Raw genomic sequence first — 23514 nt, forward strand, 5'->3', positions numbered from 1 at the left:
TGCGCCAGCAGAGAGGTCAGAGAGGGTCTTCCCTGCAGCTCCCCCCAGAGCAAGAGGCCACCACCTTTCTGGGACAGCTGGGAGTCTCCCTGAGCAGCAGGAACTGGCACCACCCAGGGACACGAGGGCCAGGCGGGCAAAGGGCACAGCCAGGTGTGGTGAGAGGCAGCCATGGAGGGGTAGGTCCTGCCAGCCCAGAGGGCACAGGGGGTGGGCACGGTGGGTGCTGGGGGTCAGGGGGGAGTGGGGGTGGCACAGGAACTGGGTGCAGGGTGCAGGGCAGCACCGGCCACACGGCTCTTGCCACTGTGTCTCCTCTGCTTCAGCCCGAGGCTCTGCAGCATCGCCGTCCTGCTGGGCACTGCCCTCCTGCTGCTGGCACCCAGCAGCACCCAGGTGAGCCCCCCCTCTGCCTCGCCCTCCTGCTGGCCCCTCTGATGAGCAGGCCCACCCATGACCAATGCCACCCCCCTCTCTCCCTGCAGGCTCTGAGCAGCTCCGGGCGAAAGGGCCTGCCCACGGACCGGGATTTGGACAAGGAAATGTAAGAGCTGGATGTGCTCCCCGCACCTTCAGGCTTGTAAAAGCCAGCAGAGCAACACCCCAAAATGGAAAGCGTTTCAGGGGGAAATAAATTCCCCTTGGGCTTTGTGCCCTTTCAAAATTAAGAGGCTCCCAGCTCCACCTTCCCCCCCATATTGCTCAAACTCCCCAGGCATCTAGCCCCAGCTGGTTTCCCTATTCCTTTGTCCAAATTAGCCCATTTGCTGCCCAAGACACTAATTTCTGCTTCCTGGAGTGGAGGGAAATCTTGCCAGGGTCCCTGCCCTCCGATAAGGTGGAATTCCCTGGGGCAGGGTGGTATTTAGCAACCTTTCCTCACTGATTTTGCTCCCCTCTTCCAGCATCCCGGGTGTGGATGTGCTGGAGGAGTGTGAGCTCCCTGAAGAGGTGAAACCAGGTAGAAAGGCCGTGTCCAGAAGGGCCTGGCACCTCCCACAAGTCCAGGCAGAGCCAGAGGAGGATCGAGACCACCTCCGCCACCCCCAGCATGATGCCAGGGAAATGGATGTCCGTGAGCCACCTCGGATGCTGTCCCTGCCGGTCCAGAATGGCCCAGAGGAGGACCGCGACCATCTGTACCACAGCTGAGTGCAGATGTGCCCAGGCTGTGAACTGAGGGGTGGGAGCCACCCCTGGGGCTTCCTGGGGGGAGTCATCCCTCCCTACCCACCCTTGAGCCCACCCTGCAGCCAATAAACCCACTCCCCTCTCCATGTCCTGGTGGGCTCCTCATTGCTGCCAGAAACCTGCTGCTAAGTACAGGGCCCTACACCTGAGGGATCCCCCTCCTTGGGATCGCCCCAAGACCCCGAGCAGGGTGAGGATGATGCCCTGGGATGGGTGCCTCAGTGCCACAGGCTGTCCCCCTCCTGGGGGACACACGGACTTCCACGAGTCTGCTCTTGCCCAGTCCAGCGTCAGAGAGCAGTGTGACAGAGTGGGGGGTCTCAATGAACCCAAACCTTCCCCAGCTGAGGCAGGACCTCAGAGAAGGACACCCCATGTCCCGGCAGCACCTAGAAAATGTTTTAATAGCAAAGGCAGAGGTGGTCCCCACTGCTGGTTGTCACCCCAAGCATCGCTTGCCGATGGGTCCCGGTCCCCTCCACGGGGTAAGGCAGAGGGCAGATGGGCAGCAGGTGGCTGTGGGGACCTGCGCCACTCTGGGGATTTGCACATTCCTAGGGGCCTGCACATCCCCAGGGACCTGCAGCTCCTCAGGGACCTGCAGCTCCTCAGGCTCAGCTGTCGGTGAATTTTGCCTTGCGCTTCTCCACGAAGGCTGTCATCCCCTCCTTGCGGTCATCCTGGGAGGAGCAGAGAGGTGAGGTTTGGGGGGCTGTGGCAGCCCCACTATCCCCCCACAATGGGGCCAATCCCCTGGCCTTGGGGCAGATCCCTCTACTTACGGTGGCAAAGGTGGCGTAAAAGAGACGCTTCTCTGTCCTGTTCCCCTCTGTCAGCGTCGTCTCAAAAGCTGAGAGCAAGGGAGAAGTTGGGGAGACCCCTCTGGCCCTGCAGCCCCCCCAGGGGGTTCCCAATTGGCCCCCCAGTCCCTACCAGCGTTGACCGACTCCTTGGCCATGGCGGCCACCAGCTTGGAGTTGCTGGCGATCTTCTCAGCGCAGGCGATGGCCGCGTCCAGCAGCTTCTCCACGGGGAACACCTTGCTGACCAGACCTAGGATGGGCAGTGGGAAGTGGGGGGATGGCTCCCTGCTGGCCCCCTGCAGTGCCAGGGCTGGCCCATGCCCCTACCTGCCTCCTTGGCCTCCGCTGCCGAGATCCGGTCCCCGGTGAGCACCATCTCCATGGCCAGCGACTTCCCCACTGCCCTGGTGAGCCTCTGCGTCCCGCCGGCACCTGGATGCATTTTGGGAAGGGGAAGGTCCAGAGAGGGATAGCTGGGTGTCCCCACTCCAGCCGGGATGGAATCCCCTGGCCGGTGACCGCTGCTCACCTGGGATGGTTCCCAGCAGGATTTCGGGCTGCCCGAACTGCGCCTTCTCCCCGGCGTAGATGATGTCGCACATCATGGCCAGCTCGCACCCGCCACCCAGCTGGGACAGGGGAGGCACAGCGGGGTCAGGGGGTAGCACTGGGGGGTCAGGGGGTACAGGGAGAGGTGGGGGGCACTCACGGCATAGCCGTTGACAGCGGCGATGATGGGTTTGCGGACGACGGAGACCTTGTCCCACCCGCCCAGGAAGCCGCCGTTGTAGCACTCCTGGAAGGTTTTATTCTGCATCTCCTTGATGTCTGCGCCAGCTGCAAAGGGAAGAGGGCTGGGACACCAACTCCCCCTGCTTCCCCAAAATTTTGGGGTGGGGAGAGGCCCCGCCCTACCTGCGAAGGCTTTCTGGCTGCCGGTGAGGACGATGGCTCCCACCTGCGGGTCACTCTCCATGGCCTCCAGCGCCTGCCGCAGCTCGGCCATCAGCCCCTCGCAGAGCGCGTTCAGCGCCTGTGGCCGGTTCAGCTGGATCAGCCCCACGTTCTTCTGCGCCCCCGTCTTCTGCACCAACAGGTACTGGAAGGTGGACCCTGCCGCCGCCCCGGCACCGACCCGTGAGCCCACCGGCTGCCGGGCGCGGGGTGAGACCCCTGACAACCCCCGGCAAGCTCCGGCCACCGCCCTGCGCTATTTTTAAGGCGACCTTCACGCCAGCGGTCAGCGGCAGCCGGCGGGACGTCGCCGCGGGGCTCGGCTCGGGGGAGCTGCCGGTGTCACCGTGCCCCGGGCAGGTGCAGCCCCGGGACCACCCCGTGCCGGGACGGCGAGCCACCTGCACCGGGGCATGGCGCAGGCACCCCGGGACCTGCCGCACGGCCCAGGCACAGCGCGCCCGGTGTAGGGACCGTACACGGAGCAGGGACCTTGTCCTGGTGCGCAGCCCAGGGACCACGAGGAAGTTGCTGGGCACACCGCCCGGTGCTGGGACCGAGCCAGGTGAAGGGACTCGGTGCTCACCGCCACCCCTGGCCCAGCCCACCCTCCCCTCAGCCCCCGGAGCCCTCCCCGTGCCCCGGTGCTCACCAGCGCTGCAGCCCCGGGTGCCGGCGGGGTTGCGGAGCGGCGGCGGGGGCCGCGCCCGGGGCAGCGCGGTGGCGGCGGGCCGGAGGAGCGCTCGCAGCGCGGCGGCCATGGCGGAGCGCGGCGGAGCGGCCCCGCCCACCGCAGCGACCACGCCCTCCCGCCACCGCCCATTGGCCGAGGCGGCCCCGCCCCGCCGCTCGCCATCCCCATTGGCTGCGGCGCGGCCGCGGGGCGGGGCCGGGACCCCCGGTAGCGCTGAGGGGGCGCCGGGCCCGCCCCCAGCCCGGCCCGCGGGGGGTCCCGCCGGCAGCGCCGCCGAGCCGGGGGGACCGCGGGATTAGCGGGGCTTAGAGCGCCGCGGGGGAGAGCAGGGGGATTCTCTGCCGCCCCCGCGCGTGGGGTGGGGTGTGCGGGGGGGCGCGGCGGGAGCGCGGCGGCGGCGGCGGGAGCGCGACCGGGGAGGAGCGGAGCGGAGCGGAACGAGCCGGCGGTGCCCCGGACCCGGTGAGTATCCCGGGTGGGGAAGGCGTGGGGGGTGAGTGTGCCCCGCGGCGGCGTGTGCGCGGGTGTGCGGGAGCATCATCCACAGGGCTGTGCGGGAATGTGCGGGAGCATCATGCACACGGTGTGCGAGACCGTAGGGGAACATCATCCACGGGGCTGTGCGGGGCTGTACAGGAACATAATCCACAAGGGTGTGCGCGGATGTGCGGGAGCATCATCCACAGGGGCGTGCGGGAATGTAAAGGAACATCATCCACATGGCTGTGCGGGAGAATCGTCCACGGGGACGTGCGAGAATGCAAAGGAACATCATCCGCACGAGTGTGCGGGACCATCATCCACACGGGTGTGCGGGAATTTGTGGGACCGTCATCCGCAGGGGCGTGCGCGGGTGTGCGGGAGCATCATCCCTAACGAGCGTGCGGGAATGTGCAGGAGCATCATCCACACGGGCGTGCGGGGATGTGCGTGTCCGGGCGCGCGCGGGAGCACCACCCGCGCGGGCCGCGAGGGGAGCATCCCCCACGCGGGCGTGCGGGAGCGCGCGTGGCTGCGTGTGCAGGAGCATGTGCAGGAGCATCACCCACCCGGGCGGGGGGGAGCGCGTTTATGCAACCCGTGCGCGGCCGCGTGTGCGGTGACACGGGCGTGCGCGGCCCCGGCACCCGCGGGAGCGAGGCGCGGCCGCGCGCGGCCCCCCCCGGGCGCGGCTGAGCGGCGGGGCTCTGCCTCCATCGCTCCCTCCGTCCCTGCGGCAGGTGCGGGATGCGGCGGAGCGCGGCGGCGTGCTGGGCGCTGGTGCTGCTGGCCGCCGCCTTCTGCGACACGGCGGCGGGCAAGGGCGGGCGCGGCGGCGCCCGGGGGGCGGCCCGCGGAGCGGCGCGGGGGGCGGCCCGCTCCCGGCCCAGGGCGGCCGTGCCCCGGTACGGCTCTGCCGGGGCCGCCCTGCGCGTGGCCGGGGCGGCGGCGGCGGGGGCGGCGGCCGGCGTGGCGGCGGGGGCGGCCCTGCGCCGGGCGCGGCTCTCCGGGGAGCTGCAGGCGGGGGACGGCGTCGAGTACCGCGACGGCAACTGGACGGCGGCCGCCAGCGCCTGGACCTCCGGCGCGCCCGCCGGGACCGCGCCGGGCCGGGCGCTGCCCTGGCTCTGCCCGCTGGCCGCGCTCCTCCGCCGCTGATGGACACCGGGGACCCCACCGTGCCCGGAGCACCCAGGACGCCGCGAGGACCCGCAGCCCCACCGGGGGCTAAGCCCCGCGCCCCGGGATAGCAGCAGCTCCTGGGGCTGCGCCCACTCACCGCCAGCGGGGCAGGACCCCCGCGGGAGCCCCTCCACCACCTCCCCCCCACGCCGTGCCAAACCCCGCCGGCTCGGGCACCCCTTTGCACCGCGCCTCTGTCCCTGGCCTCGCGAGGACGAGGAGGCGACAATAAAGCTGGACGAAAGCAGGTGTGGCTGCATGCGGGATGGGGGGCTCCGGGCGAGACCTTGGGATGGCCACCGCCTGGCCCCCGCCCACACAGGCTTTATTTTGAGGTCCCTGAGCAGGCCAAGACTACAGCACAAAGAAACGGCTTCCCAGGGATTTTGTCCCAGCTGGAGGCACCAGCCCTGCCTCTGGGATGGGCACACCACAGGGCAGCCTCAGCTGCCACCGTGGGCATCTTGTCCCTCTGGCCCCTTGCCAGGAACCAGGAGCTGCCCTGGCAGAGCCCCTTCAGTCACACACCAGAGTTCCCTGCTGAGGTGGCACTGGGGTGTTCTCTGCCCACATGGCTGCAGGCAGTGCCTCTCCCCCTCAGGACAGGTCTCAGTCCAGTGTCACCCTGCCCAGGTGTCCCGCTCGGAAGTCCCGCAGGAACTCATAGGCGGCGGCCGTGTAGTTGAGCATCGTCACGTTGACGTTCCCTGGAGATGGCAGTGGGTGCAGAAGGAGGGGCAGCAGGGACCCCCAGACTCCCAGCCCCTGTGCCCCAGAGCCCCCCAGGCACTCACCTGTGCCCGTCAGCACCTTCACCTTCTGCGTGCGGCCCTGGGCGAGGGCCACGCGCTTCAGCACGGACTCGATGTGGTCACAGGGCTCGCCCAGCCCGTAGCGCTGCACGTACCTGCCGGAGGGACGGCTCACACGTCACACTCTCCACAGCATTCCCTGGGGGTGGTGGCTCCACAGCCCTCCCAGGACCCCTCCCTGGCTCCCCCTCCCCCACCTCACCCGAATTGCTGCTGCTTGTTCAGGGTGTACAGCAGGTAGTCGGCCATGACGTCCTCCCCCACCATGTGGTCATGGATGGCTCCTGGAAAAGAGGGTCAAGCCCCAGTTCCCTCCAGCCCTTGCTGAGCCCTGGCCAAGCCTCTGGCCATCCCCGTGGCACCCAGGGGTCCTGAGCAGCAGACTCCAACCCCAGCCTCAGGCACTCCCCCCAGCCACGGCCTCCACCTCACCACACAGTGCCAGCTTCATGCCCGTCTCCACATCCCCCAGCTTCGGGGGCAGCACGCCAGGGGTGTCCACCAGGTACATCAGGGGCTTCTCACAGACCTGGGGGAGGCAGGGCTGGTAATCAGCACCACGGACTCCCACACGGCTAACGAGCTTGCATTAAGGTCCTGCTGGAAAGGGGACCTGAGCAGCCCTGAGATCAGCTCTGCGGGCACTGAGGTCTCTCCAGGATGTGGGAGGCAGAGCCCACTCAGCCGCTGCGCTGCAGGGACAGTACCTGGATCCTGTTCAGCACTGCCTTGGTGACTCCTGGCTCGGCCCCCACCACCGTGGCTTTCCCTGGTGGAAAAGAAGACATGGTCATGGAAGCAAGAGACACTGTGCCCCACCTCCTCCCCGAGCCCCAGCACCCCAGAGAAATACCCTTCTTGAGGTGTAGCCTCCGCAGGGAGTTGATGAGCGAGGATTTGCCCATGTTGGGCACGCCGATCACCAGGATGTTGAACTCCGAGCTCTGGAAGCCAGGGAAACATGAGCAAGGGGCACTGGTTATCAGCCACCCACCCCAGCAGCGAGGGGCAGCAGCCACAGCCAACCCCCTCAGTGTTTGCTGGCACTTCTGGCACATGTGGGAGCTGCCTTGTCCCTTGGCTGGAGAGGGAGGTGACCCTCCCTCTGCTCTGCACTGGGGTGGCCTCACCTCGAGCACTGGGGGCAGTTTGGGGAAAAAAGATTTAAAGATTTAGAAGAGTGTGTCCAAAGGAGGGATATGGGAATGGGGAAGGGCCTGGAGGGGCCACATAAGTCAGGGCTGAGGGCACTTGGTCGGTTCAGCTGGAGGAGATTGAGGTCAGACCTCATTGGGGTGTGCAGCTTCTCTCTTGTGACCAGTGACAGGACCCGAGGGAATGGCTGGAGCTGTGTCAGGGGAGGGTTAGGCTGGATCTCAGGAAAAGGTTCTTCCCCCAGAGGGTGGTTGGGCACTGAACAGGCTCCCCAGGGCAGCGGGCACAGCCCCAAGGCTGCCAGAGCTCAAGGAGTGTTTCGGACAAGGCTCTCAGGGACAGGGTGGGATTGTTGGGGTGTCCTGGGCAGGGCCAGGAGTTGGACTGGATGATCCCTGGGAGTCCCCTCCAGCTCAGGATATTCTGTGACTGTGTCTCACCTCGGCCCTATGGTAGCGTGGGCCCTCGGACACCAGCCGGGCAACCAGGGGGACGATCTGAGGGAAACAGGGACAGGGGCTGGCACCCTGCAGCAGCCACAGACACTCTGCCAGGGGGCTGAACAGAGGACTGGGACAGCTGGAAAAGAGGATCACGCTCGAGCAGCCACCTGGGAGGGCCCTGAAGGCTGGGAGCTCACCAGGGAGCAGGGCTGGGCTGCAGCCCCGTTACCTTCTTGACACCGACATCGCGCTGGCAGTCGGTGAACACCACCTGTGGGCATCCCTTCTCCTTCAGCCGCTCCAACATCGCCTGCAGGGCACGGGAAGAGGCTCTGCTGTCACCTCCCTGTGCCACCACCGCTGCCCCCCAACCAGCCCAGCCCAGCCCAGCCCTGCCCTGGTTCTCACTGGCTGCCGGCGGGGATCAGCCAGGTCCATCTTGTTCAGCACCAGGATGTGCGGGCGGATGCCCAGCACCTCCTTCAGCGCAGGGTTACGGCCCGACAGCGGGATGTGGCAGCGCTAAGGAGAGCAACTGGAAACAGCCATGGGAGAGGGGGAAGACATGCTCTGAAGGGAGAAGAGGTGGCTGGAGAGGGAGATGGGGTGGGCTGGAAGGAAAAGGGTTGGCTGGAGAGGGAGATAGGGTGGGCTGGAAGGAAAAGGGGTGGCTGGAGAGGAAGGATTGCTCTGGAGGGAGAAGGGGTGGTCTTGAGGGAAAAGGGGTGGCTGGAGAAGGAGTGGTCTGGAGAGGGATGAGGGGTGCTCTGGAGGCAGAAGGGGTGGTCTGGAGAGGGAGAAGGGGTGGTCTGGAGAGGGACGTGGGGTGGTCTGCAGAGGGACGAGGGGTGGTCTGGAGAGGGACGAGGGGTGGCTGGAGAGGGACGAGGGGTGGTCTGGAGAGGGACGAGGGGTGGTCTGGAGAGGGATGAGGAGTGCTCTGGAGAGGGATGAGGACTACTCTGGAGGGAGAGAGGGTGGCTGGAGAGGGAGAAGGAAGGGGTGCTCTGAAGGGAGAAGTGGCCTGGAGAGGGAGAAGGAGTGGTCTGGAGCTGCAGAAGGGGTGGCTCTGGAGAGGGGCGAGGAGTGCTCTGGAGGACGAAGAGGTGGTCTCGACAGGGAAAGGGGTGGCTGGAGAGGAAGAACGGGTGGTTTGGAGGGAGAAGGGGTGGTCTGGAGGGAGAAGGGGTGTTCTGGAGAGGGACAAGCGAGGCAGAAGGGGGTGAGGGTGGTGTTTTGGTTTTTTTTTTGAGCAGCCCTGGAGGATATCCGAGCGTCGTGCACCTCCACCAGGCAGTCAGCGCGGCGCAGCGCCGCCTGCATCTGCCGCAGCCCTGCAAAAATAAAACACAACAAAACAGCGCCGGGGTGAGCTCGCCCCTGTGTTTTTTTGTGTGTGTGTGTGTGTGTGTGCAAGCTCAACCCACCACCCACCATCCCCCTCCTCACCTTTCGCCATGTGCCGCGGGAACCAAGAAGCCACATCGCGGCCGCCGAAGTCGAAGCGCTCCCGGAACGCCCCGGCCGCCCTCAGCGCCCCTGCACACACCCTCATGGCCTCGGCGGCGTCACCTCCGGCGGCGACACGGGAAGGGGCGGCACTCGCAGCCATGGCGGAGCCGCAGCCTCAAGGGGGACCGGGGGGCTCGGCGGCATCCCCCGGCGGCACCGGGGGTGCCGGGGCCAGCGGGGGGCACTCCGTGCCCCCTGCTGGCCCCGGCACCCCCGGTGCCGCCGGTTCTGCTCCTCAACCCGGTGCCGCCGCCCTCCTCAGCCCGCCCCTCAGCCCGCCCCGCAGCCCGGCCCGGCGCAGGACCCGCTGGACGACCCGCGCTACACCATCTCCAGCACCAACTGGTATTAAAAAAACCCCAACACCCGCAGCCCCCTTCACGGAGAGGAGGAACAGGAGGAGGATTGGAAGAAAACACACCCCCCCCCCAGCCGCGGCGGCGCTGGCTTCTTAATAAAAAGGAGGCCGAGGGGCACTTGCCAAAGCAAGTTTATTTGGCCGCCCCTCATGGCTGAGGAGGAGGAGGAGGAGGGATGGGAGGCTGGAGGAGGTGGTTGAGCCGCTCGGCCTCCCGCCAGCCCGAGAGCAGCGCGCCGTGGGTGGTGGAGTAGAAGGTGCGGTGCGTGGCCTCGCCGGCGAAGAGGAGCTGCAGGGGCTGCGGGGAGAAGCGGGGGTGGGTAGGTGAGGTTGAGCCGTGACATCCCGGCCTCGCCTTTCCCCCCTCGCCATCAGCGCCGAGGCACCGGGGAGCGGGCGCTCTGCCTTCTCCCAGGCGCCGCGCCCTCAAATTTTTAGGGAAGCGAGGGGTGTTGCCCCCACCGTCGTGGGTGACACCCCACTCCACCCCTACCCCAAAAGGGTGAGAGCGGTGCCGCCTTCCCTGCGCTGCTGGAGGTGCCCCTGTCCTCACGTCCCGCTGCACCTCCTCTCCCTCTGCATCCTCACCCGGGGGTCCTGGGGGTCCTCGGGCAGGGGCTGTGCCAGCACGTCGATGTCGTCCCCGGAGCTGCCGACGGCCACGTAGCTGTAGGACCCGCGGGTGTAGGGAGCGCTGTGCCAGCGGGACCGGAGCACGCTCCTGGGGGCCGGCAGGCTGGGGTTCCCTGCGGGCAGGGCATTCGGGGTGGGATCCCGAGAATCCGCCGGGGGTTGGGGCGGGCGGGGAGGGGCGGGGGAGGCACCTGTGAGCCTGCGGAGGAGGCGGGTCATGGCGCTGAGCACCTCGGCGTCGCTCAGCGTCTCCATGTGCTCCGACTCCTTCCCGGCGATGAAGCCGCAGAGGACGTGCCCGTGCCTGGGCAGGGGACATTGGAGCTCAGAGGCGCTGCTCGCTGGGGCTGCGATGCCCTCCCTGCCCCAACCTCACGGGTCACACCAGCCACCCAGAGCAGGCCTGGGAGATGCCCCAAATCCCCCTCACGTACTGCTCCGGGGGCTGGAGGACCACGAATCCGATGAGCTTCTTGAACCAGTTGGCCTCCAGGTCGGCGCTGGGCTCCTCCAGGGGCGACTCGTCCTCCCACACCACTTCCAGGAGCTGCTGCTCGGGTTCCCAGAAAGGCTGCTCGAACTCCAGGAAGATCTTGTTGTTGGTGCCAAAGCCCAGGCGCTGAATGGCCTCCACTTTGCGCTCGGGAAGTGGAGGCTGGAAGAATTCCTGGTGGTGTTCTTTGAGGAAACCTGCAGGCACAAGATCGGGCAGGAGATCAAGCAGGAGATCAGGCAGCTCTCTGCCGGGCTCCTAAATGGGATCTGAGATACTCTGCCCTCCCCGAGTCCCTTCGCAGCCTCCCCTCTCCCATTGGAATTCTCGGCTGAGAGGCTGCGAAGGGGTTTGGGCAATCCCTCCCCTCCACCTGCCCATCTCCAACCCCGCCTGGTCGGAGGGAACAGGCAGGGCAAGGAAAAGGGTGGGTGCCCTCATGTCCTCACCCAGGGGGACAGTGACGATGACATGGTCGGCGAGAAAGGCGTCCCCATCCTCACACTCCACCCGGACGGGGAAATCCCTGGAATCGTCCCCTTCCTCGCGGAAGGACCCTCGCCACCGGATGGTCTTCACTGGCTTGTTGAGCAGGATGGTGCCCTCGGGCAGAGTCGAGACGAGGCGCTCGGACAAGCTGCTGTAGCCGCTGCGGGAGGAGGCGCTGCTGGGGACGGGATGGCCCCCGAGACGCTGCTCCGCGTCCCCTGCGGAGCCCCGCGCTTACCCTGGGAAGGTGCAGTCCAGGCCGGGCAGCGACACGTATTCCCCGAAGGGCTCCAGGGCCACCAGGTCCATGCTGTGGGTCCCGCTGATGCAGCACTCCAGCTTGAGGCAGGCGGCGAGCACGGCCAGCTGGAGCCGCCGGGCGTCCTCCACGCCCCCCGCCATCGTGGGGACCCTCCGGGCGATCTCTGCCCGCAGGTACTGGCCCACGCTGGGCGCCGGTGGCTCCTTGGACCCCTGGAAGGCGCGGGTGGAGGCCAGGAGGGCGTAGAAGAGATCGCGGGCTTCGCTCACCGCCTTAGGGCTCAGCACCCTCCCCGAGCTGCTGTAGGTGACGGAGGGCAGCGGGGGGTTTCCCCCCGCCTCTACCTGCTGGTTCTCCTCCAGGGCAGCCTCCGGGCCCAGCAGGCCGTACTGGGAGGCCAGGCGGAACACGGGGTTCCCCGGCGAGGGGCCGTGGATCCAGTGTGCCCCCATCTCCGCCAGCCCCGACGCTGCCGGGAGGGAGGGAGGGAGGGAGGGACAGGGGGTCACCCCGGGCCATGCGTGTGGCAGGACCCCCGACCCCATGTGCTCCCCAAACCATCCGGAGCCAGCGAACCCCTGCCCCAGCCCGCGCTGTGCCACCCGTGACGGGCTCCCGTTTGATCCCACTCCGGAGGAGTCCCGTGGGGTCGGGGGGGTCAGGTGCAGCTTCCCCATCCCGGTACAGCCGCCCCATCCCGGTGCCCCTGCCCCTCCCCATCCCGGGCCCGCCCCCGGGCCCGCCCATCCCGTGTTCCCGGTTCCTCCCCGGGCCCCCCCGGCCGTACCGAAGGGGCGGGTGCAGACGCGGCCCCCGGCCCGGGCCGCCGCCTCCAGCAGGCGCAGGGAGCCGTGCCCGCGGAGCCGCTGCGCCGCCCCCAGCCCCGCCAGCCCCGCGCCCACCGCCACCACCCGCCGCCCGCCGCCCTCCATGGCCTCCGGACCCGCCGGCACCGCCCCCGCCGCCGGCACCGCCCGCTGCCCAGCGCACCGCCCCCGGGAGCCGCCGAGAGGGAGGGAGCGAGGGGCGGGAGGAGGGAGGGATGGAGGGAAGGCTGGATCGACTGATGGATGGATACCCGCGGGTCCTGGTGCAGCGATGAACCAACTGCCTGCGCCCATGGAGGGTGGGAGAAGGCTGCCGTGGGAAAGGGGACCCCCTCCTGCCGTGGGGGCAGCCCCGAGACCACTTCTCCACCCTCCTCCCTCTCCCGATCTCGCACCTGTAGCCACCTTATGCCACTCATCCCGCATATGGCCACTCATCCTGGCCATACACATCTCAGCAGCTCCGGGCAGAGCTGCCCCCGGTGGTCCCACTCACCTGGGATTTCCAAACCCCTATGGGCACAATAAAGCTCTCTATCCTCAAGGCTGGCCTATGTTTTGTTTTGCCAGCGAACATTCCTGGTGCCTGCCCCCCCGGCAGTGGTGAGGTACCGGGGTGCTCCCAGGGGACCCCCAGAGCACTGTGCCACCTGGCCACTGCCAGCTGGGTCATCCCACCACATTCCTGCTGGTCTGGCAGCCCCCTGGAAAATGTTCACATGCAAGGAAGAGCCGGGGGTGTCAGAGCTGCCATGCAGGCTCCTGAAATCCCCTTTGAGCATTTATTTTGGAGGGATTTTCCCCCAGCCTTGTTTTTGCAGCAAGCAGCAGGATAGGAATGTGTGGTGGAGGCCTTGCACTGCCTTGGAACATCAGCCTGGCAGCAGCTTCCTGCAGTGACAGTGGCTCTGCAACCCAGCCCCAGCCCAGGACGTTTGGGGTCACCAGCTCTCGGGGATGGAGGGCAGGCATTCCCAGAGTGTTAGTGCTGATGACACAGGGACAGCCAGACAGCCATTCCTGGGGGCCTCTGGCCACTAAACAATGCAGGTAAGTGCCTGACTTGCCCCAGCAGAGCCCTGAAGCCCCCCTAGATGGAGACCTTCCAATTCCCTGAGGAACTGTCTAGGGGAAGAAGGGTTCCCCACGTTCAACCTGAACCCCCCTGGGCTGCGATCTGGCACCAAGCCCCCTCATTGCCACTGAGAAAGGTTTGGTCTCATCCTTCCCTTCGCTTCCTTTCTGTGCCATGGTTGGGGGCTGCTCTCACAGCTAGACTCTACAGGCCCAGCTCCCTCCCATCTCCTCGTGGGTTGGATGCTCTAATGTGCAGCCTGGGCAGCCACAGCGGAGTCGTGGCAGGGTCCCAGGATCACCACCATCACCTTGGGGCCCTTCCAGCAGGGTTGGTGGCTCCTGCCCACCCTGACACCTCGGCTGACCCCTGTGGTGCCCTGTCTGCACCATGCCACCGGTCCTTGAGGAGCTCTCAAGCAAGGAGGACAAACCCCGACGACCAAGGGATGCGTGGGAAGCACCATCACCACAAGCATGGCAGGCCGGCAGGAAGGAGGGGACAGCAGGGACTGTCCCAGCAGGGACTGTCCCACCACATCCTGGGGCTGTCCTAGCTGAGGGAGAGGGACCAGGCCACCAGCACCTCCCTGGGAGCCACCACTCTACTGGGAGCCCTCCATCAGCTCCAGGATGCTGCTGTAGAGGCGCCCGGGAGCATCCAAGCCCCAGACGAAGTCCCAGTGGTTCCAGTCGGCGATGTGGGTGTAGGAGATGAGGTGGGCGATGCGGGGCAGCAGCAGGCGGACATCCCTCCAGTCAGCTGCCCAGTCCTCCCCTCCCGACCACACCGCCGTGGGCACCGGCATCTCCTCCACCTGGTAGAAGGGTGGTGTATCCTGCAGGGACACAGGGAGCTCTGAGGAATGGCTGTCAGGGTCAAGCTCTGCAAGGCAACCCACCCCTGCACCACCCCTGGCATCTCCAGCTGCCAGCACTGCCCCTGCAGCCTCCTACCTGGTGGTACACGGCTGTGTTTTTGCTGCCATAGTCAAAGGCTTTGAATTCTCCTGATTTCACCACCTGGGAGGAGAGGGGAGATCTGCTGTGGGAGGCCAGCAAGTGCCACTGTGTGGGTCTGGCACCTCCCAGCCTCCTTGAAGGCCCACATCGTGAGAGAGTGCTTGGAAGGGGTTTGGGCAAGCCCCTGCCCTCCCCTTGCCCATCTCCAACCACGCCAGCTGGTTGGGGACAGACAGGACAAGGAAAGGTGTCAGTGTCCTCACCCATGGCATGTTGCAGGAAGAGGTGGCATCCCTGCAAAGCCAGATTTTCCACCCTTTTAAACAGGGCGATGCTTGGCCTCCTGCTCCATTTCTGTCCCTAGTATGGTTTGGCAAACCGAGGTGTTGAACATGACTCCTTGGCTGCCCTGGTGCCACACTCTGAAAACCTGCTCATCGCCAGCTGGGTGTGCAGGATGCTGCTGGATTTCCTTTAACAACCTGATCATCCTTTTATGCCTTCCCTGTGGCCTATAATTTGGCCCTGCAAGGAGGCACAAGGGTGGGGGTCCCCAGCCTGACCCTGTTTCCAGCAGGGCCAACACTGCAGCTGCAGCAGGACTGGCAGAGCCCAGGCTTGGGGTGTCCAGGACCCCTTTGGGCAGGGGGAGATGCTCTTGGGTCCCCCTTTACCTCCTTGTCCAGGTCTCCCAGGCTCTCCTTGTACAGCCTGGTTTCCACCCACCAACACCAAGGTGTCCCTAGGCTTGCTCTGCTTTGGGGATCCCTGAGGGCCCCAAACTGTGGAGTCCCCTTGTCCTGTCTGGCACAGTCCAGGGAGCAGAGCCTGGTGTCACTTTGTCCCCACAGGGCAGCTCATCCTGCATCCAGCACCTCTCCTGTATGCCTTTATTTTCTCAGGATCTACCGATATCCAAGATCCCTGAACTCTCACAGCTGCCCTGGACACACCAGACTGCCCATGAAGGGACCATCCCAGGGCTGAAGCATCTCTCTTTCGGGGAACCTACCTGGGCCCAGTGGATTATGTTTTTGACAGAGGTCCCATCCGGATAGTGGGATGTGTACACATCCAGCCGTGTCTGCAAGGAAAAACATCCAAAGCTGTCATTGCTTTCCAGCGGAAGGGAGCGAGGGCAGCACTGCCAGATGATGTGTTTCCCAAAGCAGCCACTGCTGAGTTATGCTGCCTGGAGAGCTGGGTCAGGTTTAGGAGCATGATTTTCATTAAAAACCCACTGCTCTAGGACAGCACCAGCAGGAGGATGATGAGGATGAAGGATGAGGTATCCCTGGCTCCGTGAGGTACCTTATCTGAGCTCAGGGACAGAATCACAGGATGAATTAGGTTGGAAAAGACCACTGAGATCATCAAGTCCAACCTGTGACCCAACACCACCTTGTCCCTCAGCCCAGAGCACTGAGTGCCACGTCCAGTCATTCCTTGAACACCTCTGGGAATGGGGATTGCCCCACCTCCCTGAGCAGCCCCTGTCAATATCTAATTTCCCTGTCTGTGAAAAAATTCATCCTAATGTTCAACCTGACCCTCCCCTGGCACAGCTGGAGGCCGTTCCCTCTCCTCCTGTCCCTCGTTCCCTGGAAGCAGAGCCCGACTTCCCCCCGGCTCCCCCCTCCTGTCAGGGAGTTGCAGAGCCAGAAGGTCCTCCCTGAGCCCCCTTTTCTCCAGGCTGATCTCCCCCAGCTCCCTCAGCTGCTCCTCATAGGACTGTGCTCAAGACCTCAGGGACTACCCGTGGTCACCCAGATGCTGCTTCAGCACACTTGGTGTGGGTGGGGAGGAGTGGGGGCTGCACCCCAGGGGTACAGGGGTGGCCGCAGGGACAGGCAGCCCTAACCCAGAGGTGTTATCAACTGCCACCTGGCCACTGACATTCACCCAGTAGAGCCTGGGGACTTTTCCTACCCTGTGAGAAGAAGGGAGAGAGGGATCTGGCTCCCTCATCCCCACCCGGCATGGCACACCCACCATGTTGAGGTTCTTCTCGTTGAAGCCACCCAGCAGAAAGAGGAGGTTGGCACAGGGCTTGTGCAGCAGTGTGTGCGTGCACAGCTGGGGCAGGAACCTCCACACCCTCCTCATCCGCAGGGTTGCGTCCGTCCTGCCGAGCAGCAGCTGTGGGAGCAAAGGGCAAGGTGGATTTCCTGCATTTCCCTTCCTGCCCTCCTGCCGTGAGGAGGCTCGTACAGCTCATTGCAGGAGGCGATGCCGATGGAACAGAGAAATAAAGATTCAGGACTCTCCTCTTTCCCCCCACCTCCCCCAAGTGTTGGATCTGTTTTCCACTGTCATTAAAAGCAACGTGGTGCAGCTGCTCTTTTCCACGTGTTTTGTCCAGGAATTCAACAAGTTTCATCCTCCAGATGGAAGACGTGGACTCAGCTAAGTGACCATCCAGGACTGCATCTGCACCTGAATTGTGTCAGTAAATCAGCAGTAAGTAGCTGTTTTCTGCCACATGGGATGCTGTGTCTGCCCATGATCCCTTTCCTAGAACCTGTGAGTTTTGGGGCAGGAGGGCACGGAGCAATCCCTTACCGAAATCATCTTGAGATTCTTGTCCAGAAGTAAGGGTATTTTCATGAAGGGACTTCTGGTGTGATTGGCTGTCACCACAGGAGCCAGAGCAAAGAACATTTTGATTTTCTGAGCCAGTTCAGGCAAGGCTGAGAACGCAATGAACGCTGAGAAAACAGAAAAACCACCTGAGGCTTGGTCCACCTTTCTTCTGCCTTTGCTCAGACCCAGATCTGTTTAGCTGGCATTGTCTCCAGCTGGAATTCTGACACCTCTTCCCACCTTCCCGCTTATCATTAGTGCAAGAGAGGAGACAAGACCTTTATCCCTGTGGTTGGAAGCAGCTGACGAGGCACTTCAGTGGATGTTAAACCCACAAAGATGGACCTCTCTCTTTTCCTCTGGCAGACACCAAAATGAACTTTTTCAAGGCAATGTGATGTGGAACCCCCTGGAACTCACCGATGGTGCAGCCCTGGGAGTAGCCAACGTAGTAGAGCTGCTTCTGCCCAGTCTTCTGCAGCACAAAGTCCACCATGGCCGGGAGGTCGTACATGGCCATCTCGTGAAAGCTGTAACACAGGAGGGGTGTGCTGGTTCTGAGGCAGCACCAGAACAAGCTTCTCCATGGGCTTTGGCTGCCTTGCATTGCCTGGCTTAACATCCGGGGCTGATTTTCCAGGAGAAAATTCCTATGAGCCTTCCCTGAAAGGGCTTAGTCCTCGGTGAGCAGTGAATAAGCTGTGCAGAGCCCGCCCAGCTGTGCATTCCAGTGCCACACACACAGCCACTCTGCAGACCCAGAGCTGGCTCCTGCCAGGATTACAGCTCCTGGGGACGTTCTTTCCCAGAAGGGAGTGGAGCACCAGTCCCTGCCCGTGTGCCTGGTAGTGGGATGTGGTGAAACACAGACCTGCTCTATTAGGTTGTTCTGAAAGAGTGTTTACGAGCCTGGAAAATCCAGGACTGCTCTGAAAATCGGCCCTGGAGAGGCATCAGCAGCTTAAAAAGGCCATTCTTGGGGACAATGCCTAGGAGGAGGGGAGGTGGCAATGTTGCCTGTGGACACCTCGGTGGGGTCCCTGTGGATGCCCTGAGACAAGGCTGATGTCTCTGCAGGATGGGTGTCCCCAGCAGGCACACAGCAGTGCCCCGTGCTCTCAGCAGCTGCAGGGAGGTGCTGGCACTGTGTCAGCAGCAGGTCTGCACAGGTACCTCCATCCTCCCTGGATACACCAGCAGGAGCTCTGGGAGAGGCTGTGCCCAGGGATCAGCTGCTCTGACTTGCCCGCTTGGAGGCACCCACCTCTGCCTAGAGGTTAGAGACAGGCAGGGAGGTTTGCCAGGCTTTTGTAACGCTCTCCAGCCCACCTGAAATCCCAGAATTCAGCCTGGTCAGCTGAAAAGTGCTCGTGTCTCCGGGACCAGCTCGTTCCCCGATTGTTTCCCATCCAGACATCATAGCCAGAGTCTGCCAGGATGAAGCCAAGGCTGTTGTTAGCCAGATTTTCCACCCAGTGGCTGCCTTCTCCAAATATTCCGTGCTGGAGAAACACGACTGGCTTGGCCCCTGGGCGCAAAAGAAAGAGCATATTTCACTGACCCAGAATTTCTCTCTTTGCTCATCCCAAATTAAGGCCAATAAAGCCTCTTCCTTGCACTGCCAGAGGACACACAATGTGCATTTCGATGATGTCTCTCTGGTGCTGCAGCTTTGACTGTGAATAGGAGAAATCTGGTGGATTTGGTATTTTTGCTTGACCAACAAATACTCCCCCGGCTTGGTAGGGTTCATCCCTTCACCTGCTTATGCTCAGGGTTATTTTTTGCAGGTTTTGAGTGAAACAGGGCTGTACCTCTGCTCCTTGGCTTTTCTCTTCCATGAGGAATTCTGTTCAGGCGGACGTAGTAGCCGTCAGGAGTCAGGACTTCATACTCCTCACTGGGGTACCCCCTGTGGCAGATGATTTGGCTCTGGGGAAAGAAAAACCCAGGTGGAAAAATACCCGTAGCCCAGGTGTTTATGTGACTGGAAGAGCACATCCCTCATCCACCGGGATGCCTTTGGAAAACCCAAGCGGGGGTGTGGCAGCTGGGACATCGCTTTGTCCGGGGTGTCTCTGGATCAGCTCAGGGCTTTTTGTGAGAGAGGATGCTCTGCCCAAATCCCGCTCCCGCCCCGCTGGGATGCCCAAGGGAAGAGGAGATGCTCGGTCTCGTGCCTGTGAGCAGGAAGGGAGCCGGCGGCTTGCGGGGTTTGAAACGGTTCCAAACCCGGAGATCGAAGCCGAAAGGATTTACCGGCGGCTGCCACCGGGGGCAGGAGGTGTCACGCCGCGCCCCGAGCCGATGTGCGGGGCAGATAAGGTGGTGCACCGAACCTGCCCAGCTGGGCTGACTGGAAGGGCAATAGGATAAACCCCGCAGGGTTTGTTGCAGGGCTCCCGAGGCTCTGCCTGAGCTTTATTTATGCTGAAAACTCCCCAGATCAGGAAGTTTCCGTCCGGTGAAACCCAGCTGGGATCCAGCCTACACTTCTCTGTGTCCCAAGGTTGGCAGGAGGGATTAATGGCAGCGAATTCATTGCCAGCATCTTGGACCGACCCAAACCCGCCTTCAGAGACTTCCAGGTCTGACCTGGACGTGGCCCTGAGCAACTCGCTGCAGCTGCAGGAGAGGAGCCGCGCACAAATCTCCACCCTCGGGGAAGACATCTGGCCAAATCCAGGCCGGGATTATCCCCTTCTCTGAACTGCCCTGCTGACAACTGCACTTAACGCTGCTGGGAGGAAGAGGACTCCTTCAGGAAGCTGGGCTTGCTCCTCACAACAAGGCAGCATCACCTCACAACTGCTCGGCAGCACCAGCCCTCTCCACGTACGTACCCCCCCCAAACCCTCCCTCCCCACAGCTGAACGTCTTTCCGAGTGGAAATTCAAAGCTCTCCCGATTTACAACGTTCATGGAAGCCTCGGGATTCAGAGCCTTTTTCTGCTCGCCGGCGCCTTCGGAGTTCGTAGGCGCTTGTGTGAAAACCAGGATTGCAACGAACAGCCACATCTTGTGCCTGTGTAAATAATAATAATAATGTAATAATGGTAATAATGCCGGGAATAATAATAATAATAGGAATAACAACAGCAATAAAAACAATAAAGTGAATGTTGTTATTATTGTTGTTGATTGCTATTATTGTTATTAAACGCTGATAGAAATGTCTGTTTCCACTTGGCTATGATGGGTTAAGCTCCTCATACATTTGAAGACCATATCAAGGTCTGGGCTGGGGAAGGGAAGGGATTCCCAATTTCAGCTTCCATTACAGTCCACACAAGGCTTTTCATAATCCTCTGGGCAGACAGGAGTGGTACTAGGCAAGAGCCATTCTCATATTTTAAGTGGTAAAAAGAAGAGAACAAGCTCTATAATGCAAGAAATAAAGTGCTAGAAAATACCGTGGGACCAGTTGTCACACAGAGGGAATTAATCCAAAGGAGGAGTTTGTGCTACAGAAAGAGCACACTTAGGTTGGCTGGGCTGTGACTATATCTATCTGTATCTATATCTATATCTGTATCATCTATATCTATATTTTTGCTGTTTCTCAATTGCATAGCCTTTGTCCCCAAACCCCACTATGAACTGAAGGATCCTATGAACTGAAACTGGTAAAAGCCTCATAGGAAGACAATTTATTAATTAAGTGGAGCCTGAAAAAAAAACCAACCAGAAACCCCTTTTATCACCCTAAAGACTCCTGACCTGAGCAGAGGTCTATTTTTAATATACACAGTTAATATTTTATATGATTTCTAATGTTTTTCCTGGGCTCTGAAAAGGCAGAGCTTCACTCTCCGCCAGCAGCATGAATTGCAAGTCACTCTCTACCTCCTCCTTCTCCTCCCAGTGGCTCCCCCACACCCTGAGACATATCTGCCCTTCGAAATATTCCCAGCAAGGCTCTCTATGGTATTACCAAGGGGAAAAAAAAAAGCAATCAATGCTGCTTCACCCTCGGGAGAGCTCCAACCCGGATCTGAACTGCAGGGAGCAGAGTACGTTACCAGGCTGAGCCCGCTGCCGTGTCGGGGCGGGCTGGTGGTGCTGGGAATGGTGGTGGCTCTGTCATCCCCGGTGTTAAAAGGACCACGCTGTGTCAGAGCCCGGCCAGGCCGTCACCCTGCTGCGCCACGTCACGAGCCCTCCAATTACCGGCTGATCACACCTGCGGCAACTCCCTCTGCTCGGCCATGTGGCCGTGACTTTCGTGCTTGCAAAGGATTATGTTTCCCAAAAGCAGCCCAGAGTGGCGCGGGGAGGAATTCCACCTATGGGGTTGCACCTTAAGCCCTTGATAGCCACAGCTAAAAGGATGCCAAAAGCTTTTCTTCGCAGAGGGCCGTTTCCTAACTCCCGGGGTCATTTAGAAGGGTTCCTGGTGCAAACACGAGAACTTGGGCTCCACCAGCTTTGCAAGGCCTCAGGAGAACACCAGCCTCCCTATGGACACACCACGGACAGGCTGGGCTTCACCGGGAGACACTCGGTCACTCCATCCCTCTGGAAAAGTGACAGTGGCCCAGGCGGCCTCCAGGCAGCCCAAACAGCCACGGGGTGTCGCGTTTGCAATGGGCGATTTGCAGGAGCTCTGCAAGGCTTTTCTGGAGGAGCACCAAGCTTGGCATCTCCCTGACGGACGGCAGCGTGGGGAGGGCTTGTGCAACGCCGCTGTTTGGCTGAAGGGACGGGTGTTGCACAGAGCAAAGGTGTTTGTTCCCCACCTGCAGCCCGTGACTGTCCAACCTACGCCTTCCCACAGCTTGGTGGCCACCTAAAAGCCCGAGCCTTTGGTTGCTCTGCTTGAGGATGGCTCTGCTGGCCGTGGATTAATGGTTGCCTTCTAATGTTCGCAGCAGCCGTGGTCTGTGAGTGGTATGTGGGTTGTGAAACCAGCCCAGAACTCGCACGTGTTGCTCCATCCTCCAGACTGTAATTTTCTGCCAGCGCCCCAACCGCTGGCACCAAGGGACTGTGTGTGGGCGCTTTCCTCCTGATGGCAGGTGTGGCCAGGGCCTGCACTCTTTCATTACCTTAGAGCTGTACCTTTGTCTGCTTGGGGCTTCTGAAAATGCCTTCCCACTTCCGTGAGCTCAAAAATCCCACTACACAGAAACACAGAGTCCCAGAATGCTTTGGGTTGGAAGGGACCTTAAAATTAATCTCATTCCAACCCCCCCTGCCGTGGGCAGGGACACCTCCCACTAGCCCAGGTTGCTCCAAGCCCCATCCAACCTGGCCTTGGACACTTCCAGGGATCCAGGGGCAGCCACAGCTTCTCTGGGCAACCTGTGCCAGGGCCTCACTTCCCTTACAGGGAACAATTTCTTCCTAATATCCCATCTAACCCTGCCCTCTATCAGTATGAAGCCATTTCCCCTTGTCTTGCCACACCAAGTCCTGATGAGCAGTCCTTCTCTGGCTTCCCTGTAGCTCCTTCAAATACTGGAAGGTCTCCACACAACCTTCTCCTCTCCAGGCTGAACATTCCCAGCTCTCCCAGTCTGTCTCCACTGGGGAGGTGCTCCAGTCCCCTCAGCAACTTCGTGGCCTTCTCTGGACTCTTTCCAACAGCTCCGTGTCCTTCCTTTGCTGGGGGCCCCAGGGCTGGAGGCAGCTCTGCAGGTGGGGTGTCATGAGAGCAGAATAGTGTGGGAGAATCCCCCCTCCCATGCTGTGGGATCAGCCCAGCACAGGGTTGGTTTCTGGGTGCCAGCACACACGGCCAGGGCACGGTGAGTTCTCCTTTCACCATCACTCCCAAGTCCTTCTCTTCAGGGCTGCTTCACTCACTCCCCCACCCACACCTGCTGGTGTGGGCACTGCCCCCACCCAGGTGTAGGACCTTGCACTTCACTTTGTTGAACTTCACAGGGTTTGCTCAAGATGGACCATACAGGTCGTGTAGAGAGCAATTCCAGTGTGCATCCCAAGAGGAGTTAAAAGCAGCCTATGGATGCAGAACCCCAAGGCAGCCTGTGCTCTTACACTCTCCCACTAGGTTTCCTTCAACAGCACCAAGACAGACCTCACCTTTTACTTGCATGGTTGGCTACTTCATCCACTGTTGAGTCTTCTGCCTCCTAACCCCACTGAGTGGTAGTTATCTAGTCGAGGTACTAAGTACCAGTAGCAGGTACTAATAGAGGTTGGAAAGGCAGGAGAGGCTTCCCATGCATCCTCAGGCTGTGGAATGAGGCTATGGGAGCAGTGTGTCAGCTCTGAGGCTGCTCTGTGATTCAGCACCTGCAGTGGGAAGGAGATGAGGTGCCAACAAAGAGCAGCTGGATTTTTGCTGAGAATCTCTTGTGCAGCTTATTCAAAGGGATTAATGAAGAATTTTGAGTTGTTTGGAGGTCAGGGGACCAGATATGGGTGTTTTGACACAAAGGTGTGTGAAAGAGCAATGTCCCCACGATGCTGCTGTGTCTGTGCACTTACCAGAATTGAAAATAGACACTTGTGCTCTTCTGCAGTGCCAGAACCCCATGATACAAGACAATACAGCCAAATGTTAGAGAGACTATCACAGCTCTACAACCACACTCAGGGGAGGTTTTCCCAGCATTGTCATGGGAACTAAGGTAAGAA

General features: G+C 61.9%; 5 protein-coding genes across 7 annotated transcripts; 1 reads left to right on the forward strand and 4 right to left on the reverse strand.

The window, feature by feature from the left end:
- Positions 1-1568: 1568 nt before the first annotated feature.
- ECHS1 (enoyl-CoA hydratase, short chain 1) lies at positions 1569-3728 on the reverse strand. The gene is made up of 8 exons (XM_050339020.1): positions 3601-3728; positions 2910-3107; positions 2704-2831; positions 2524-2623; positions 2322-2426; positions 2125-2244; positions 1974-2041; positions 1569-1871 (listed from the first exon to the last, which is right to left on the reverse strand). The coding sequence occupies exons 1-8, from the start codon at positions 3707-3709 to the stop codon at positions 1806-1808; spliced, it is 894 nt and encodes a 297-aa protein (XP_050194977.1). The 5' UTR covers positions 3710-3728; the 3' UTR covers positions 1569-1805.
- A 271-nt stretch (positions 3729-3999) lies between these two features.
- On the forward strand, positions 4000-5551 carry SPRN (shadow of prion protein). 2 transcript variants are annotated; one of them, XM_050305333.1, is made up of 2 exons: positions 4000-4104; positions 4863-5551. In XM_050305333.1, exon 2 carries the CDS (start codon positions 4870-4872, stop codon positions 5278-5280), a length of 411 nt encoding a protein of 136 aa, XP_050161290.1. In that variant the 5' UTR covers positions 4000-4104; positions 4863-4869; the 3' UTR covers positions 5281-5551. The 2 variants fall into 2 exon arrangements, with proteins under 2 accessions (XP_050161290.1, XP_050161289.1); XM_050305332.1 differs by having other exon boundaries at positions 4050-4450.
- A 2-nt stretch (positions 5552-5553) lies between these two features.
- On the reverse strand, positions 5554-9355 carry MTG1 (mitochondrial ribosome associated GTPase 1). The gene is made up of 11 exons (XM_050305331.1): positions 9164-9355; positions 8982-9048; positions 8123-8225; positions 7944-8024; positions 7712-7768; positions 6970-7060; positions 6824-6885; positions 6549-6645; positions 6319-6400; positions 6099-6211; positions 5554-6011 (listed from the first exon to the last, which is right to left on the reverse strand). Exons 1-11 carry the CDS (start codon positions 9324-9326, stop codon positions 5914-5916), a joined length of 1014 nt encoding a protein of 337 aa, XP_050161288.1. The 5' UTR covers positions 9327-9355; the 3' UTR covers positions 5554-5913.
- Positions 9356-9526: 171 nt separating this feature from the next.
- On the reverse strand, positions 9527-12393 carry PAOX (polyamine oxidase). 2 transcript variants are annotated; one of them, XM_050305448.1, is made up of 7 exons: positions 12249-12393; positions 11438-11930; positions 11160-11359; positions 10652-10907; positions 10409-10521; positions 10173-10330; positions 9527-9882 (listed from the first exon to the last, which is right to left on the reverse strand). In XM_050305448.1, exons 1-7 carry the CDS (start codon positions 12391-12393, stop codon positions 9733-9735), a joined length of 1515 nt encoding a protein of 504 aa, XP_050161405.1. In that variant the 3' UTR covers positions 9527-9732. The 2 variants fall into 2 exon arrangements, with proteins under 2 accessions (XP_050161405.1, XP_050161404.1); XM_050305447.1 differs by having other exon boundaries at positions 10173-10521.
- A 1574-nt stretch (positions 12394-13967) lies between these two features.
- LOC126651937 (lysosomal acid lipase/cholesteryl ester hydrolase-like) lies at positions 13968-19926 on the reverse strand. The gene is made up of 9 exons (XM_050338394.1): positions 19822-19926; positions 18723-18840; positions 18238-18436; positions 17329-17438; positions 16888-17033; positions 16318-16464; positions 15338-15409; positions 14320-14385; positions 13968-14201 (listed from the first exon to the last, which is right to left on the reverse strand). Exons 1-9 carry the CDS (start codon positions 19924-19926, stop codon positions 13968-13970), a joined length of 1197 nt encoding a protein of 398 aa, XP_050194351.1.
- Positions 19927-23514: the final 3588 nt, after the last annotated feature.

Source organism: Myiozetetes cayanensis, unplaced genomic scaffold, assembly GCF_022539395.1.
Source record: "Myiozetetes cayanensis isolate MyiCay16 unplaced genomic scaffold, myiCay2020 scf10, whole genome shotgun sequence".
Taxonomy (NCBI): Eukaryota; Metazoa; Chordata; class Aves; order Passeriformes; family Tyrannidae; genus Myiozetetes; species Myiozetetes cayanensis.